This window comes from Aspergillus ibericus (genome assembly GCF_003184845.1).
Source record: "Aspergillus ibericus CBS 121593 unplaced genomic scaffold BO80scaffold_31, whole genome shotgun sequence".
NCBI lineage: Eukaryota > Fungi > Ascomycota > Eurotiomycetes > Eurotiales > Aspergillaceae > Aspergillus > Aspergillus ibericus.
Window position 1 is genome coordinate 123,506 of NW_020292129.1, and position 16,316 is coordinate 139,821.

The 16,316-nt window shown below is 52.6% G+C and overlaps 5 protein-coding genes across 5 annotated transcripts; 3 read left to right on the forward strand and 2 right to left on the reverse strand.

The window, feature by feature from the left end:
- The first annotated feature begins 1,711 nt into the window (after positions 1 to 1,711).
- On the forward strand, positions 1,712 to 7,127 carry BO80DRAFT_142991 (uncharacterized protein). The gene is made up of 4 exons (XM_025713709.1): positions 1,712 to 2,372; positions 2,503 to 2,605; positions 2,661 to 5,546; positions 5,615 to 7,127. The coding sequence occupies exons 1-4, from the start codon at positions 2,170 to 2,172 to the stop codon at positions 7,025 to 7,027; spliced, it is 4,605 nt and encodes a 1,534-aa protein (XP_025573345.1). The 5' UTR covers positions 1,712 to 2,169; the 3' UTR covers positions 7,028 to 7,127.
- Positions 7,128 to 7,717: 590 nt separating this feature from the next.
- Positions 7,718 to 9,393, forward strand: BO80DRAFT_143007 (putative nucleotide-sugar transporter). Its single transcript, XM_025713710.1, has 4 exons — positions 7,718 to 7,896; positions 7,949 to 8,025; positions 8,086 to 8,964; positions 9,016 to 9,393. The coding sequence occupies exons 1-4, from the start codon at positions 7,813 to 7,815 to the stop codon at positions 9,287 to 9,289; spliced, it is 1,314 nt and encodes a 437-aa protein (XP_025573346.1). The 5' UTR covers positions 7,718 to 7,812; the 3' UTR covers positions 9,290 to 9,393.
- Positions 9,394 to 9,682: 289 nt separating this feature from the next.
- BO80DRAFT_478793 (putative sterol o-acyltransferase (APE2)) lies at positions 9,683 to 12,015 on the reverse strand (the record flags this gene model as incomplete). Its single annotated transcript, XM_025723288.1, has 6 exons — positions 9,683 to 10,161; positions 10,211 to 10,252; positions 10,321 to 10,576; positions 10,633 to 11,337; positions 11,392 to 11,861; positions 11,893 to 12,015. 6 exons carry the CDS (start codon positions 12,013 to 12,015, stop codon positions 10,135 to 10,137), a joined length of 1,623 nt encoding a protein of 540 aa, XP_025573347.1. The 3' UTR covers positions 9,683 to 10,134.
- Positions 12,016 to 13,086: 1,071 nt separating this feature from the next.
- Positions 13,087 to 14,491, reverse strand: BO80DRAFT_503564 (translation initiation factor eIF2B subunit alpha). The gene is made up of 2 exons (XM_025724387.1): positions 14,341 to 14,491; positions 13,087 to 14,279 (listed from the first exon to the last, which is right to left on the reverse strand). The coding sequence occupies exons 1-2, from the start codon at positions 14,382 to 14,384 to the stop codon at positions 13,274 to 13,276; spliced, it is 1,050 nt and encodes a 349-aa protein (XP_025573348.1). The 5' UTR covers positions 14,385 to 14,491; the 3' UTR covers positions 13,087 to 13,273.
- A 227-nt stretch (positions 14,492 to 14,718) lies between these two features.
- On the forward strand, positions 14,719 to 16,299 carry nuf2 (kinetochore-associated Ndc80 complex subunit NUF2; the record flags this gene model as incomplete). Its single annotated transcript, XM_025722195.1, has 4 exons — positions 14,719 to 14,820; positions 14,888 to 15,148; positions 15,219 to 16,133; positions 16,186 to 16,299. The coding sequence occupies 4 exons, from the start codon at positions 14,719 to 14,721 to the stop codon at positions 16,297 to 16,299; spliced, it is 1,392 nt and encodes a 463-aa protein (XP_025573349.1).
- Between the last annotated feature and the right edge of the window lie 17 nt (positions 16,300 to 16,316).

Genomic DNA, 16,316 nt, shown 5'->3' on the forward strand with positions numbered 1-16,316 from the left:
TATTGGTGGACCTGGGGACCCGAGGACTGCCAGTAGGATGGAAGTAGGTAGTCCGTGGGTATCGACCCTGGCGACCATTGGAAGAGGAAAAAGAAAAGACGAGAAAAGAAAGAAAAGCACGAAGCATTAATTCGATCCGGAAGGTCTGCGAAACCAACAGTTCTTGGCCTGACAGACCTTGCGTCCCTTTCAGCCAGTCACCCGGACCAGGTCATTACGGTACTAGTTGGTTAGTCGTTGTAGTAGTCAGTCAGTCAGTCAGTCAGTCCGTCCGAGTCAGTCATGAATGGAGGGCATTGACGGGGTACCCAGGGGGGAGGGACAAGATGGGCTGCAGTGTCTCTCCAGCGGCAGCCGTCATTCCCACGACCCGAGATTTTTTTCAAACCTATGAGAAGGCGATGAATGGTGATGATGATAATCTTCATCCCCATCCACATCGATTTAACCTGGGACCTACCGACGGCAAGTGTACCTAGCAGGCAGCCCACTCTGGGCCTACGGCAAGTAGGTAGTTGCCCACTTGGGGCTAGTGGAGGGACTAATTAAGTTTCCCTAACCTTGCCCGACTGACGACCACCACCAACGGGCAGATCCCCAAGAAGGGCCTGTGAAGTCTAGTACCTGTTAGTCTGTTCCCACCGGCCACACTAACCCAAACTCGCGCCTTAGGCCACCACCACCACGGCACCACCTCCAGCTCGACCACCACCAGAGCAGCGCATCCATCCATTCTTACCTTACCGTTACCACCACTCACCACCACCACCACTGCCACCACTTCCACCTCCCATCGTCTCCCTCCCTCTCCCTCCCTCTCTCTCTTTCGCTCGCTCCCCTTCAAGCGGGATCTTCATCTTCTCTTGCCTGGCCCTCCTCCTCCCACCTTCAATCGCCCTCCTCACCACCCCCCTCCCCTTTGTTACCCATATATTGGGATTTGTTGCGGCCATTATCTGCTGCTTTTAGATTACCTTCCTTTCATTTCTTTTTTTACCACCCAATTTACCTTCTTCTTCATAGTCCGGCTTTTCCTCCCTGCTTAGTCTAATTCCTGGTTTCGCGACCCTCCGCCTTTCGAGCCCTCTCTTTACGACTTGGGTCCTCTGACTGATTCCTCTTGCGATTTCCTTTCTCCATTGACCACCGGCTCTCATTTCACATTCTTCTTATTCTTCCTCCTCTTCTTCTTCTTCTTCTTTGGCTGCCCGTTTCCCTTTCCCCTACCTGCTTCTTCCAATCCTCCCCCTCCAGCTGACACGCTTGTCGAACACGCCACCGTGCAGCTGTTATCGGGTTACCTGTCTTACTGTAAACTCAGGTATGATGATCCCCTTCTCGACTCTAGCGCCCTCCTCTTCCGACCGTTCGGCTTTTTGCGCACTTCTGCATTCACTGCCAAACCAAATCACTGGGAACCACTGCTTGTTGGATGCTTGGCTCCTGCTTGCTTTTCTATCGTAATTTAATATTACTCCCTTCAGACCATCCTCCTGACTTGTTCCTTTTTTTTCTCCCCTAGGATCCCCGAGGTCGCTTGTCATTTCCTCCGTCCTGTCACCTACTCCATCCGCCTTCCAACTCTTGGGGCCCGGGAAGCTCCATTATCGTCGATTCGAACGGCTCTGCACCTACTGGCCCAGTGCAACTGCAACATCCCTGTCACTGATCCAGCACCCGCCGGCTCAATCCTGCTTAGTCTTACACCCACCCACCCTCCCCAAGCCACACTCCCCGGGCATCTGCCAACGAAACCGCTTTGACTGAACACTGGTGCCCGAACGCCTTGTTTCCCTGCTGCGTTGGTCCCCCGTGTTCTACTGCCGTCCCGTGCTAGTTCCCTATTGCTCGTCTTCCTTCGTTTCAAACACCTACTTGGATTTACAGCGAAGCCGACTCCGCTACCAGCCAGCTCAAGTCTCAAACGCGATCCACCTGCGAGACTCCCTGCATCATTATCTATCTCCTTCTTTTGCCCCAGGCCCCACCGCCCGGCCATCCCACATAACACTAGCACCGACCACGCTGCTGGGAGAGCGCCCGTCTGCTTGAATTCAAACAACTTTCTATCGCAAAACAGTGACGCTTGGCATTGACGCCGGCGAATGCTGACACCCAACGAAGCTTGCGCGGACTACTCCTCGATCCCCATTGAGGGGGGTTGTTGACATGAATCCGGCAAACTTCACCAATGTTGGCGGGGGCATGAATGGCGGAGTCAAGCCGCATGGCCAGATGCAGCTCCCGCAAAAGGCGGAAAACAATCAGATAATCCTCAGTCAAGTCGCCCAGGCGCTGCAGGCACAGGGTCAGTATTCGGGTTGGCGAGCGGATGTCCCTGTCAGGGAGCGAGCCCTCAAGGTGTATCAAATGTAAGTTCTCGCTATGCGCACCCCTTCCAGCCCCTAACCGTACGTCACTATTGCACGGCTCTCGCTTCCGCCAACCGAAATTCAAATTACAATAACTTTGATCCTTGCGCTAACCCATGCCCCCTCCTAGGATCACCTCCCTCCGTCTAATTCAACCCCGGATCGACATGCAGAATGCTGCGCATGCTGCTTTGACTTTTGAACAGAAGGCGTTTAAAGATGCTAGCCAGAAGGTACGTGCCGATGGCTCTCTTTGCGTTGTGCTGGTCTAACTACGGTGTCGCTCAGGCCGATTACGAAAGGGAATGCAACGATAAGCTCCTTCATATCCGGGATACTCGTGCGAGGCAGGCAGCCGTGATGCAAGGTGGAATGATGCCCCAAGGGCCGGCAGCGGGAATGCCCGGAGTGGGACAGTCGCCATTTCCTCCCCAAATGAATCGCCCCGTGCAAGCGTCACCAATGCCCGGACAGCAACCAATGTCGATAAGCATGGGCGAACTGAATCAACAAGCTGCTATGCAACAACGCCCACAACCGCAACAGCAGCATCAGAACATCCTCCAACAACAGCAGCAGCAACAACAACAACAACAACAACAACAACAACGCCCGCAACAAAGAACAGGTGGCGGAGCAGCGCTTTCGGACGACTTGAATACCCTTTCACCCCAAGAGTACGATCAAGTCTGTCGCATAGCGAGTCAAATCATCTCGAAAACCTCTCCAGAGGATCTAGAGAAGATTAAGATGAATTTGCAGAACATGACACCAGAGCAGCGAGGGTACTTGCAGAGAAAGAATATGGACCCGATCACCTATTTCTTTCGCTCTCAGGCTCTTACTCAGTTGAAGAGGTACAAGCGGAACCGGAACGATCTACCTCGCCAGCCAAGTGCCGGGGTTGACCCTAACAGTGCCATGCTAGGCGACCCCATGCTGAACACACAACGACAAATGTTCCAGAATATGATAAACCTGCAGCGCAACTCGTTTTCGATGGGAAACCAGCAAAACCTGGACCCATCGTCCTTTATTGGCAATGTTGAGAACATTCAGGGGCAGCAAGCCGATGGGTTGCGCTCTCAGGAAGCAGGGCAGCTTGTGGTGCCTGCTAGTTCCTCGCAAATGAACCAACCACCCTTCACCACGCCACAAAATATGTTCCAGGTTGGCCAGCAGCTTGGCCAGGGCGCCCAAGCAAATATAAACGGCTCTGGTATAAGCCCTCAGTTCATAGCCCAGCAACATGTACAGAGTGCACAGCCTATGCAGCAGGATAGATCGCAGCAAGCATCTCAATTTCCAGCACAACCCCAGGCACAATCTCAGTCGGCCCAAGACCAAGCACGGGTGCAAGCAGCGGCGAAAGTCCAATTCGCCATGTCCCACCAAAACCAACCGGGCGCCCGAATGCAGCATCAAATGTCCCAGCAAAGTCCGGGCATAACCGTGTTGAATCGACCAATGGCCCCAGGGCAGATGTCTCCGGCACAGATGGCGGGTCAAGTCCGGCCACCATCCCGACCGCCAGGCATGGGACAGCAGCCTTCCAACGTTCAGTCCATGAATGGACAGCCGTCTATGCAAAGACCTCAGATTCCTCCCAACCTCCCTCCCGCAGTCCAGGAGCAGCTCAACGGAATGACAAATGAGCAGTTGACCATGTTTCTCATGAATCAACAGCGTCGTGCGTTGGCGAACAACAACGCTTTAAATAGGGCAAATGCCTCGCAACAACAAATGCCTATGCAACAAAATCCGCCCCAGTCCAGCCAAGGCCAGCAGATGGTCAATGGCCAAATGATGAACGGTCAGATGGGAAATGGTCAGAACCTGCGGGCTTCTCTGAATCTGCAACAGCAGCTGGCGAACATGGGCGGTGCCCAACCGCCTAACCAGATGTTGCCCGGACAGATGTCTGTTCAACAGCGCCAGCAACAGCAGCAACAACAGCGCCAGCAGGAACTCTACAAACTTCAGCTTCTTCGTCAGCATAGCGGAGGGATGGAAATGTCCTCCGAGCAGGTGAAAGAAATGGATCGATTGCATTTCCCTCCAGCAATCTTGCACAATAATCCGAGCATCTCCTCAGCTGTACCAAAGCACATCAAAACCTGGGGTCAACTGAAACAATTGGCGATTACAAACCCGCAGCTTCTGGGAGGCGTAGATATCTCTAAGCTGATGGGGCTGCAGAAACTTCATCTCGCACAGATTCTCGCTCAATCAAAAGAAAACGTTCGCAACCCCGAGCAGGCTGGACAGCATCCCTGGATGCCAATGCAGTTCCAGGGGCAGCCGCAGCCCTTGATGAATCCACAGCTTCAAGCTGTTCAGCAACAGATGCCAATGAACATGCCGGTCATACGTCCCATAAGTGCGCAGGATATTCAATTAGCCCGCCAACGACTTGGCAATCAGGTACAAGGCCTGAGCGACGATCAGCTCCGAGACTTATTGCACAAAAGCAGGCAGAAGCAGATCCAGGCGGCCCAGAACCGAGCGGCACAGGCTCTAGCCCAGCAGGCTCAACAAAGCCAGTCGGTACCGCAACCCCCGGTTACTGTGCCACCTACTCTCCCCCAAGCTAAACCGGAGTCGCAGCCTTCCCAACAAACAGCACAGCAGGCCCAGCAAAGCTTGACGGGAAACACTCAAGCTCCGCCTGCATCGGTTGGGAAGAACGCGAAAGGACCCGTTGCAAAACAGGCACTGAAGAGGAAGGTGCAACATGACGAGCCCACCGAACCTCAGACAATACCCGCACAGAAGCCAGCCCCGCCTGCAGCTCCTCAAACAGGGTCAACTTCTACACAGGCCAGGCCAAGTATTCCCTTCACTCGTGAGCAACTGGCTGCTATGAATCCCCAGCAACGCGCACAATTTGAGATGCACCTGCGCAGGCAGCAGCTCCAGAGCCGCGGTTCCATCAGCAGAGCGTCCGCGGAAGAAGCATGGAATAATCTGCCCGAAAGGTTCCGGCAAATGTACAATGAGATATCGAGAAACTTGCCTCCAATCGAGCCGGTCGCCATTACGCCAGAGCAGAAGGCAACCATGTCCCAGCAACTCCGGGATATCACAGATTACCTAGGTAGAATGGACGCGCTTGTCCAATTCATCGCAAAGATTCCGGGCCAAGACAAAAATGTGCGCAGTCTGCTTGGAATGGTAAGTTTTTGAGTTTTTTTTCGCTGCATCGATGCTCGTTCAAAGGTTCAATACTGACTGCAGTACAGCGGATCCACCTAATGAGGCAATTCAAAGCTGGACCTAATTGGACTCTAAATGATCAAATTACCCTTACGCCAGATTATCTCTCGGGCACAACTAATTATATAAAGAAGCTGTTCCACCATATGATCGCGCGCGTCAATCAACAGCAAAACCAGGTACCGGGCCAACGACCCGGCGTCTCCCAAGGAGCACCCGCACAGCCCAGCCAATCAAACATGCCCGCCCTGAACGCGAGCAACCTGCAACAACTGCAACAGCAGGAGGAAGCACTTCAACGGGCCCGCAGAGCCTCCAGCCAGACTGTTTCGGGCGCTTCTGCCATCCCGCAAGCACCGTTCGGAGCACCCTCTCCCCAGGGTGTCCCTCATGCTTATGGTCCGGGCAGCATCCCCCCGGAGCAACTGAAACTACCCCCTCCCAAGAAACGGAAGCAGTCTCATGCTGGTGCTACACCGGCTCCGGGCACACCGGCTTCCAAGCCGCAGGCAATCAAGCAGGCCGACTCAAGGTCGACTGGCGCGGCCTTGGGTGGTGCTTTCAAATGCAGTGTCCCGGAATGTCAGAATCACTTGCAAGGCTTCGCGACTCAGATCGCATTGGAGAAGCACACCGAAGAAGCCCACAGGACCGAGGAGCTGATTGAGAACCCGTTAGAATTTGCCTTGGAAAGTTTCCGGAACAGCCTCGTGAAGGAAGAAGATAAGGGTGGACTGCAGGGCTTGAAGAATACCCCACAGGTTACCGGTAAACCCGGTCCGATCTCGTCTCCGTCAAAGAATGAAGTCAAACTTGAGGCGGCCACTCCACTGCCCCCTAGTGGTACTCCTATGGGGCGGGCTCCCAGCCAATTAGGCCCGAAGCCTGGTTCCCCGGCGTCGAACCAGCAATTAACCCCTCGAACGTCTACGGCTAAGGGCCCCATCTCGTCTCCCCTCAAACCAACGGCCAGCAAGGACGGCAAGAAAGAGCCGACAAAACCAGCCGAGCAGGGACCCGCGGTGGATGCGGCGCCCCAGGATCTGTGGGCAAGCAGTACGGTCTCCCTTGATGCGATACAGGACACATTCATGGAGTTTGCCGACGACGGCGGCCTGGGATTCGGTCCTATGGACGAATTCTTGAATCCGGAGATGTTCACCAACACGCAAGCAAAGGACACGCCAGATTCCGTCGAGACGGGCCTCATTACCCAGACCCCGAAAGATAGTGAGCTTCCCAAGACAGATGACTTGGCCAGCAAGAAAGACTTGGTTGAAGACAGCTGGCTCCCCGCGGATTGGATCAGCTTTCCGGGTCGACTGGATGATGGGGTTCTGCTGAATGATTCGTGGGAGGACATCGATTGGGATATGATCGACCGCAAAGACGGGGCGATCAATGTTGACGATAGCGGCATTGCGATTTGCGCCTTATAGGGGGTACAGTGTCACGAGAAGTGTTTATGATTTGAGCAGGCGAACGGCGTGCGGACTATTCTCATTTGGCATAAACCACGAATGATTCCTGTACATTAAGCCGCGGAGGGTTTGTGTTTTCTGTCTCTGACTTGCAAAGTTTTACTAGCTGGATTCTCAGGCAAGGCGTTGCGCGGAGCGAGTGGGAAAAACGGGGTCTTCTATGCAAGTAGCCCGGCGAGCCAGGCTCGGCCGGGTCGTTGACACCGGCAGGGCATGATGAGGCTCGGGGTAACCGGACGTAACCCTGTCGGGTTTAATGCAAACGATCTACAATTAATTGCACACCTTGAACAACTACTACTAGATACATCCATCTGTAGTCGGTATGCTGTATGGAAACAGCGGTATGGTACCGCCCGTGACGGGGCCGGGACGACCCACTGGAACGGGGATCAGTCACGGATCCCTGATCAGCTGCCGATAAGGTCGCCGCCTCCCGCTCGTCATTCGCCCATCCATCACTCGCTCCCTCCTCCATCCCCGTCTCCTCTTCATCCTCCTCCTCTTTGTTCCGTGTTTCCCCCCTCCAGTTCCAGGATGGGTGCTCAATAACTTTCGCGCCTCTAGTGTCTATATCAATCTGCGAATCCGTCAGCTCCCGGTGGTTACTAGCCAGCTTCCTGCCGGTATCCGTCTCTTATCTGTCGCCCTCGTGAGCCACTGAGTGGCCTCTCTAGCCTCTATCTCGGCCATCTCGCGTCCCCCATCTTCTTCTACCCCATAGACCCAACATACCAGGCACCATGGCGAATAAAGCGGCAGTTCCCTTCCTGGTCACCATGATGCTCGTGACTGGGGTTTGCAACACCATCCTCAACAAGTACCAGGTCCGATCCCCTGCTGCCGTATCTGGCGCCTTTCGGCTCACAGGATAAACAGGACATGCAATGTGTGTGGAATTGCGATTCGCCAAACCCCAAATACCGGCGCACCTTTGAGCAGCCCGTCATTCAAACGTACGTGTTCTGCTCTTGAACTCTACCATGAAAACTGTTGCTCATGGCCCTTCTTCACAGGATCCAGATGTTCACCGGAGAAATGGGTAGCTGGCTCGTAATTCTGGGGACCTATCTTTACAAACGTTATATTGCTCCGCGCATATCCAACAGCTCTTCCCCTCTCTTAGCCGGTGGCTATCATCCCGTCAACGCAGCTGAAGGACTTGACGAAGAGGAGGATTATACGATTCGAGGACCCGAAGGATCAGACGATGCCACGAAGCCCTCTACATCTCCAGACGGACGCGTCCCCCTTAAAGGACGCAGGATCTTCATGCTTGCAGCACCATCATGCTGCGACATTGCTGGCACAACTCTCATGAACGTTGGACTGCTCTTTGTCGCTGCCAGTGTTTACCAGATGACTCGTGGCGCCCTGGTTCTGTTTGTCGGTCTCTTTAGCGTCCTTTTCCTTCACCGCAAGCTGCATCTCTATCATTGGCTTGCCTTGTTTATTGTGGTTCTTGGTGTGGCTTTGGTCGGTCTTGCTGGTGCCCTCTTCGGCGACCACCAAGGTCACGATGTCACACAGGAGAGTACTGCCGCCGCCGTTGCACACGCCATCAGGGAGATTCAAACCACGACGCAGTCTCCGCAAGCCGTGCAAGCTGTTATCGGCGTACTCCTCATAGCTGCAGCTCAGATTTTCACCGCGTCACAGTTCGTGTTGGAAGAGTGGATCTTGGAGAACTATGAAATGGACCCCCTCCAGGTTGTCGGCTGGGAAGGAATCTTCGGGTTCTCTGTGACCGTCATTGGCTCCATCATTCTGTACCTTGTCGTAGGACGCACCGAGGCTGGTCGCTACGGCTATTTCGATGCAAAGGAAGGATGGAGCCAGGTCTTCAACAACCGAACGATTGCCACTTCCAGCTTCCTAATCATGATCAGCATTGGGTAGGTCTCTACACCTCTATCAACACCAAAGATACTAACCGCCTATTCCAGTGGCTTTAACTTCTTCGGTCTCTCCGTCACCCGCACCGTATCTGCGACCTCTCGCAGCACAATCGATACATGCCGAACCCTCTTCATCTGGCTTGTCTCCCTCGCCCTGGGCTGGGAAACCTTCAAGTGGCTGCAAGTGGCCGGTTTCGCACTCCTCGTCTACGGGACCTTTCTGTTCAACGATATTATTCGACCACCGCTCAAGGCCTGTCTTCCCAGTTCCCACCGGGACCGAGAAATTCTCCTCCCCGAAGAGCCAATCGAGCATATGTAAGTTCGGCTCATTTACCTACCCACATCAATAAAGAGCCACACCTGCACAGGTGATATGACGTCTCATCCTTGACGGATCAGATTGTTTTCGACACAGCACATTGCAATCTTCTAGGGTTTAATACACGACCTACTCCTCTAACTTTCTTGCTTTACTCTCACACTCGCAATATACATGTTTTGAGGATAGTATTTGGGGTATCTCATCCATGGCGTTTTTGGAGTTTTGCTGTTGCTCTTGGACACAAATTGGAACTATAGAGACTGCGTGCGGTTGTTTCTGTGAAACAAACAATGACTTATTTTTCTTGCATTTCTTGGAACCTCTGGGTTATTACCGTTTGCTAGAGACGCTGCCCGGGGGGGCGGGGGTGAAGGGGGATTTGTTCTATTCCTATTCTATCAGCGATAAGATAGAAGATTCCCGAGATATCTACTCCGTATCTATAGATAGTATCTATAGCTTCCTAGAGCTAGTACTATTCAGTCGCTGCCGAGCGCATGCAACTCTCTACCTAAATATGCCCCCCTTTCTTTATATCCATTCTAGGTTTCAGTCTAACAAACCCTGTACATGAATATGTGTATACAAAAATAGATGTAAGTGATATGATAACCCTCTAATGCAAATTCCCCACAAAATAAGAACAAGAACACAACCCAAAGAGAGAAGATGCAAAAGACACCGGCGGATATACAATGCCAAAACAAGCAGGGTATAAGGTATGTTAGTATGGAGTGGTGGACAACAGGTACAACAGTGTACTTTCAAAATGGTATGCTACAAACCGGAGCAAGAGAATGCAGAGTAGCCAGAGCTGCTCTTCCGGTAATTCCGCGCCATTTTCAGACGAGGACGTAAAGGGCACACATCTGTTTCAGTTAGCGTGAATCATATTTGATGATAGTGGAGCTGACTTACCAGTGATAACCCGAAAATCATAGATAACCAGAAGAATAAATTCTGTAAGGTCATGCAAGTCAGCACAGACTTGTGGGGCTTTGCTTGGGCTTGTAGAGTTTGGGACGTACATTGAGAGTGGTCTTTCCTCGGACATATTTGGACTTCTGCACCGCGACGATAGGCAGCTGGAGCATCATCGCTAGGAATCCGTAGCCGCGGAGCTTCTTGGTGATGCAGCTCATGACTAGTTCGTGAGCGATGGCGCTGACCAGGAATGTGATGAACATGGCGACTGGTTTGGAGAAATTCGATAGGGAGGGAAAGTATACGTGGCGGCGCAGGAAGTGGTGGACGGGGATGTTCCATTCGCGGGAGAATTCGAGCCTGAGGTCATGTTAGTCAGTATTGACAAGGGGTATTTGCAGGCATGCATCACTAACCAATCGCAGGAATTCCACCAGTCCGAGTAGAAATGCCGATCCGCAAAGCAGGTGAGCTCTGCAAAAGCGCCCAGAACGTACTCAAAAATCACAAGGAAAACAAGCAGGAAAGTGACCATGAAGGGGAACAGGAGCATGCTGATGGTTTCTGCAAGGATCAAGGCCTTTTCGGTCACACTGGACACCCTGTGCAATTGGATGTTGGCTTCCGTCAGTACCGGGAGGATAAACTCTTCGCTTGTTAATGTCAACAAGAAGATGCACCCAAAGATAGCCAGAGTCTTCAGGCCAATTTCGATCCATTGTCTGTCCTTGCTTCGAGGATATTCCAGCTCGTAGCACAGGGTGGGACAGCAGACGAAGTCGATGTAGTTGACTACCGTCAGGTTTTGAGGGTACGTAACGTTGCCTAATGGAGAGGTGAGTTCTGTGGCCAGGTCCTCGCGCAGTTCAGAGATCGACTCGGAGCGCGCATGGAGGCTCGAACGCCGGGCTACCGAGCGTCGACGGGGAGATGCGTCTGGGTACGGGACTGGCGCTTCCATTGACACCTTCCCTGGTTTGTCGAGCGAAGCTAGTCGACGCTCTGTCTCGCTAAGATGACCGTTATAGAATGCGTAGGAGTGGATTTTCATCAGGATTGTCAACGTATGGAGAGTGAAGAAGACCTGGGCCGTCCAGGTCCAGCGAAGCATGAATGGCCAACTGTGATTTGGTCAGCTTCTAGATGCCCGCCGACAGCTAGATGTTCGAACTTACTTGATCCATAGAATCGCCCAGCCGGCCTCAAGGGTACTCTGCACAACTATGCCACCCTTTGCCCAGCGCATCAAGCCACTGCTTCTCCGTATGAGGCGATGGAGAGGCAGGACCATTGCGCTGCTGACCACCATGGCCACGTCGCTGAAGCCCATTGACCAGACATTTTCCGACAAAAGGCTCCATACTCTGATCCTCAACGGATAGCCAGTATCCTTTATATTCCGAAGCATCGTCGTAACGACCATTATAAACAATGCAATCCAAAACAGGGTATAGAAGCCACGGAAGTTGCGGTATTCGCTTCTGGGGTCAAAGTGAGACACTCGAGGAACATAATCGATTGTATAGAAGATTCGAGTCCGGGCTCGAGCTTGTTTTCTCGCCGTGGAGATTGAATGTACGGAAGGAGGCGCATCTTCAGGGACCGGAGTCGAGCGGCCGCTAGTAACTGCAATTAGTTCTGACGCCTGTAATCTTCTTCCCTAGCGAAGAAAGTACTTGCCTCGAATCGAATTTATCCAAGGGAGGAATCGCTGTCAGATCTTCCAACTTCTTCGTCCCCGGGACAGCACGGGGACGCAGTAAAGGGGAGCCATTGGCTTCTTGAACGGCCGAAGACATGCTGCAGACAGGAACAAAAACTATAGGGGTATTTGCCGGTTCGCATGGATCCAGGGAACCGGACAGGGGGCACTCCAATCGTTTTATAGATAGATGAAAGCTGACGCATGCAGAAGGCTGACACCGACAAGAAGGGGGGATATGCTGGGGGTTGATGTGGATCCTATAGACACTATGACCGTGGTCTGTTAAGCCTGGCTCGTGCAGAGGCCAACCAACAAAACGAATACGAAACTTCGCTCAGGTACAACACAGTCAGGCATGGAGGCGCAGGTCGGAGATCTTATGGGGTCGACGGCATCAGCTGTACGAGGAAATGCATGAAATAAGCCGGATGACACCTAACAAACAAGGAGGGCAATAAAGCCAATGGCGATTGCAGGAGCAAGTCGCTCATGGATGTGATTCAATGAAATCATACTTCTTAAGGGAGCCGCTCCAGCCACTCCGCGTTGGCTTGTCCCACCAGAGAAGTCACATGCCGAGCTCTGTACCGCCTGCTGTTCTCGGAAAAGCATCTGGCAGACCCCTTGTACTATGACGCAAGTCTTCTTCAGCATCTTTACACAGTACTGGAACGCTAGCCACTAAGGGTATGTAGAGCCTACTTATGTGGGCCTCAGGCAGGTTCTCATTCTAAAGCGGGGGAGGATTCTGCAGGTTCAATTAAACAAATACACATTTCTTAGATAAGCAGGCGGTAATGCATCTGGTACATGTGGCTGTAAGCTTGGAACCGGTAGACCCCGCTCTGTTTGCCCATCCACCCGTTATCGTGTCGCATGTTGTACAAGGATACCGCTCTTGCTAGTTGCTACTTGAGCAGATCTACCTGTAGTCGCTACTGTTAAGATGTCTGAGGATTGTTGTTTCTTTCCCAAACTGTATAAGATCCGGCTTGTGGCGCCCCCAGGTCTCGGCATCGCGACTAATATATATCTGTAGCATCTACTAATTTAGGTACCAGGTGGGGAGCTCATAGTATGACAGCAAATCGTGCTACAACTACTCCGTACAGGCTGTCTCCTATTTAAACCAGGTCACAGAAGCCCTCGGGAGACTCGGAAGTTTAGAGTTATGATTTTCTTGAGCTTTTTTCTTGTAGATTCGCCGACACACTATAGTATTTCCAGCCGACAAACGCCTTGAGCGTCCGGATATATCATGACCTTAACGCCGATCCGCTTCATTCGATTTTAAAGACAGCACAAGCCCTACGCTCCAAACCTGCTCGAAGGAGCATGGAACGGGAAAAAAACTAGAACCAGATCTTAATCAACTCCTCACTGACCGCACTTGGCGTCAAAACGCCGCTGTCCGTAATCAGCGCGGAAATGAGATGGGGCGGGGTGAAGTCAACCACGTCAGCGCTATCCGCCGTGTTGACGGCCTTAGCATCTGATGTTTCCGTAGATACAGCTTTCTGTTGCTTTGCCTCATCGGCAACATCTTCCTCGGTCTTGAAATCGATCACACGCTGCTCAATAGGCAGATCATACTGTCCGAGCGGGTAGATACGGACGAATTTGTGGCTTTCCGCCACCACATAGAAAGGCTTGCCCATGGCCTTAGCGAGAAGACCGATCTGGTAAGTTCCCATACGCGACACAATTCCTCCGTTCTCAACCACTCCCTCGGCACCCACGATGACAATATCGGCCTTTCCCATGGCGTATGCAACAGCGGACTCTGGGATCGTAGATACAGGAACGCCCTTCGCCCGGAGGGCACGCACCGTTTCCATACCCTCCGGCTCGTCGGAGTTCTTCTTTGCAGACGACAGGACATAGATCACCTTGAACCGCACTGCCGACGGGCCGCCCTTCTCATCGGCGGCCTTCTGCAGCAAGGAAGCAACCACTCGAGACCCACCGTTTGTCAAAACGGTGCTTCCATCCCGCACGAATCCTCTTCCAAATGCCGCGATCTTGTCTCGGCTCTCTTTCGCACGTCTGATAAACAACCGGCCATTTGACAGAAGGTGTGCCCTGATCGCGTTGAAATCCCCCGCGGGTCCGAGCTGACCGGGTCTCTGTAAGGTAGTGATCAGGTATCGCTGGAAGAGATCGGTTCCAGCAGAAAGACCAATAGGGTTCGGAATCGACTGTTTCAGGTGTGCGGTGGATTTCTCGAGCAGATCGAGGGTCTCTGATATCGTCGACGAGGGGGAGTGTGTAAGGAGGAGAACCAAAGCTTCAATGGCGGCAATTGGCATGGTCAAATCCGGATCGGAGCGGAGCAAGTCATTGTAAGTTGCGACAATACTGGCGAAGGATGAATATTAGTGATTGCAAAGGCAGCAAGTCCTTGGAAGAGGCAGCTTACTCGAACGGCTTGGCGTCCGGTGAGCCTGATGTGGGAGCTGCCATGATGTCTGGGATGACTGCGCAGCTGGATGATGCTAGCAGAGGAGCTCTTGATCACAGCGAAAGCTGTCTCTGTGTTTCTCTCGCTCAGCAGTAATTCCGCCGCGGCCGCCGCAAAGAGTCATCGAAAAAGGGAAGCGTGGAGTAAATTTGCACTGTTTGCTCACATTGCCCCTCCCCGGCGGCGCTAGTCCGCTTCCGGTTGCCATGCGAGTCCTTCGCAGTAAACAATCATCATAACATTCATCAAGCGGGCACCCAACTCGCCACCACATTGCTTTCACCCTATCCAGGAGGCTTCTAAAGCTTTGTTTTATAGACTGGATTGTTCAAAATTATGGCGTACAGCCACCGAATGAGCCAGCAATTCCATGGCTCTCAGCAACACCATAATAGAGGTCGCAAGAAGGAAGATGAGAATGATGCTCTGATGCGTCTGGTTAGTGCACAGCGGAATAGGAGCTTTTGCCTGCAACATGTGTGTATGAGTCTAATGCTGTTAGTAGCCCGACAAAGAAATCGCAGGATGCATCAACGATATCGGCATCCCTTTCACCGCCGCCGACTTGATCAAGCCAAACCCGCAGCAGATCCAGATGGTCTTCGAATGGTTTGCGGAACTCCTTATGAATATGACACGCGAAACAGTAGAGCCGGCGATGCGCGCAGCAGCGGACGATATCTGCGGTGACTACCCCGACATTGTTCCCACGGACACGCGCAATCTTATGGGGTTCTTTACCAGTCTACGGCGGTTGATGATGGAGGTACGTCTGGCCCGACGCTTATCTGATTTTGGTGGGACTAGCGACATCTAATGTGCATGCGTGGATATAGTGCGGTGTCAACGATTTCACATTTACGGATCTCACGAAACCTACACATGATCGACTCGTCAAGATATTCTCGTACCTCATCAACTTCGTCAGATTCCGCGAATCTCAAACTCCCGTCATTGATGAGCATTTCAACAAGGCGGAGAAGACGAAATCGCGCATCGATACCCTGTTTGCGGAGAATCAGGAGATGGAACAACGTCTCGAGGAGATGCGCCGGACTCTGAAGGCCAACGAAGCACAGGTCAAAGAGAAGGTCAGACGGAACGATGAGTTGAAGGCGCGGCTGCTCGAACTGAGACGAAATCAGGAGCGAGTGGCCGAGACACTGGAACGAGCCAAGGCGGATAAGGCGAGACGGCAAGCCCAGCTCGAGGAGAAAACGGAAAGGGTCGTCCGTACGCGGCAAGAAGTCGAAAAGCTGCGTCCCTATGTAATGGAGAGTCCGATCTCTCTCCAATCCTCTCTGACTGAACTCTCGGAGAATCTTTTACGTGAGAAGGCTCAGATCGATGCGATGGAGAAACGAGCGAGAGCTTTGCAAACGTCATCAGATACGTTTACTGTTGTTAGCAATGATGTGCAAGCCTGTGTGCGACTTCTTGAAGACATAGCTGTCGAGTTGCAAAAGGAAGAGGACGAGGAATCAAGGGCCTCCAGGAACAGAGAAGCAATTTCCGAGCGAGGAAACAACGTTAGGGAGGTGGAGCAGACCGAGAAGCTGCTGCAGCGGCAGCTGGCACGGTGGCACGAGCGGATTGAAGCTCTGCGAAAGAATGCCCAAGAGAAGGCAGAGACAGCACAGGGGCGTATGGAGGAACTTCGGGAGGTTCAAAAACAGCTCCGTGAGGAGCGTGCTGAGAAGCAGCGCGATATGGAGAGGAGGAGAATTAGGATCGAACAAACTGAGAAGAAGGTAAATCGCTTTTGTCTCCTTGTCCTTGCGTACTTCGCTGACGTCTAACTAGATGGCCGACCTCAAGGAGAACATTGAGAGCGAGATCCAAAGTGCTCACGATGAGTACCTGAAGTTGGAGTCGCACATCAAACTTTACATCACTGACATGGAGAAATGCCTATAGTTTTGGGGTTTATTACT

Coding starts and splice junctions, on each gene's coding strand:
- BO80DRAFT_142991 (XM_025713709.1), top strand. CDS start 2,170: ATGAATCCGGCAAACTTCACCAATGTTGGCGGGGGCATGAATGGCGGA. Junction 2,373..2,502: donor GCCCTCAAGGTGTATCAAAT/GTAAGTTCTCGC, acceptor GCCCCCTCCTAG/GATCACCTCCCTCCGTCTAA. Junction 2,606..2,660: donor TTAAAGATGCTAGCCAGAAG/GTACGTGCCGAT, acceptor GGTGTCGCTCAG/GCCGATTACGAAAGGGAATG.
- BO80DRAFT_143007 (XM_025713710.1), top strand. CDS start 7,813: ATGGCGAATAAAGCGGCAGTTCCCTTCCTGGTCACCATGATGCTCGTG. Junction 8,026..8,085: donor GAGCAGCCCGTCATTCAAAC/GTACGTGTTCTG, acceptor CCTTCTTCACAG/GATCCAGATGTTCACCGGAG. Junction 8,965..9,015: donor CTAATCATGATCAGCATTGG/GTAGGTCTCTAC, acceptor CGCCTATTCCAG/TGGCTTTAACTTCTTCGGTC.
- BO80DRAFT_503564 (XM_025724387.1), bottom strand. CDS start 14,384: ATGGCAGCTCCCACATCAGGCTCACCGGACGCCAAGCCGTTCGA. Junction 14,280..14,340: donor CCGGACGCCAAGCCGTTCGA/GTAAGCTGCCTC, acceptor ATCCTTCGCCAG/TATTGTCGCAACTTACAATG.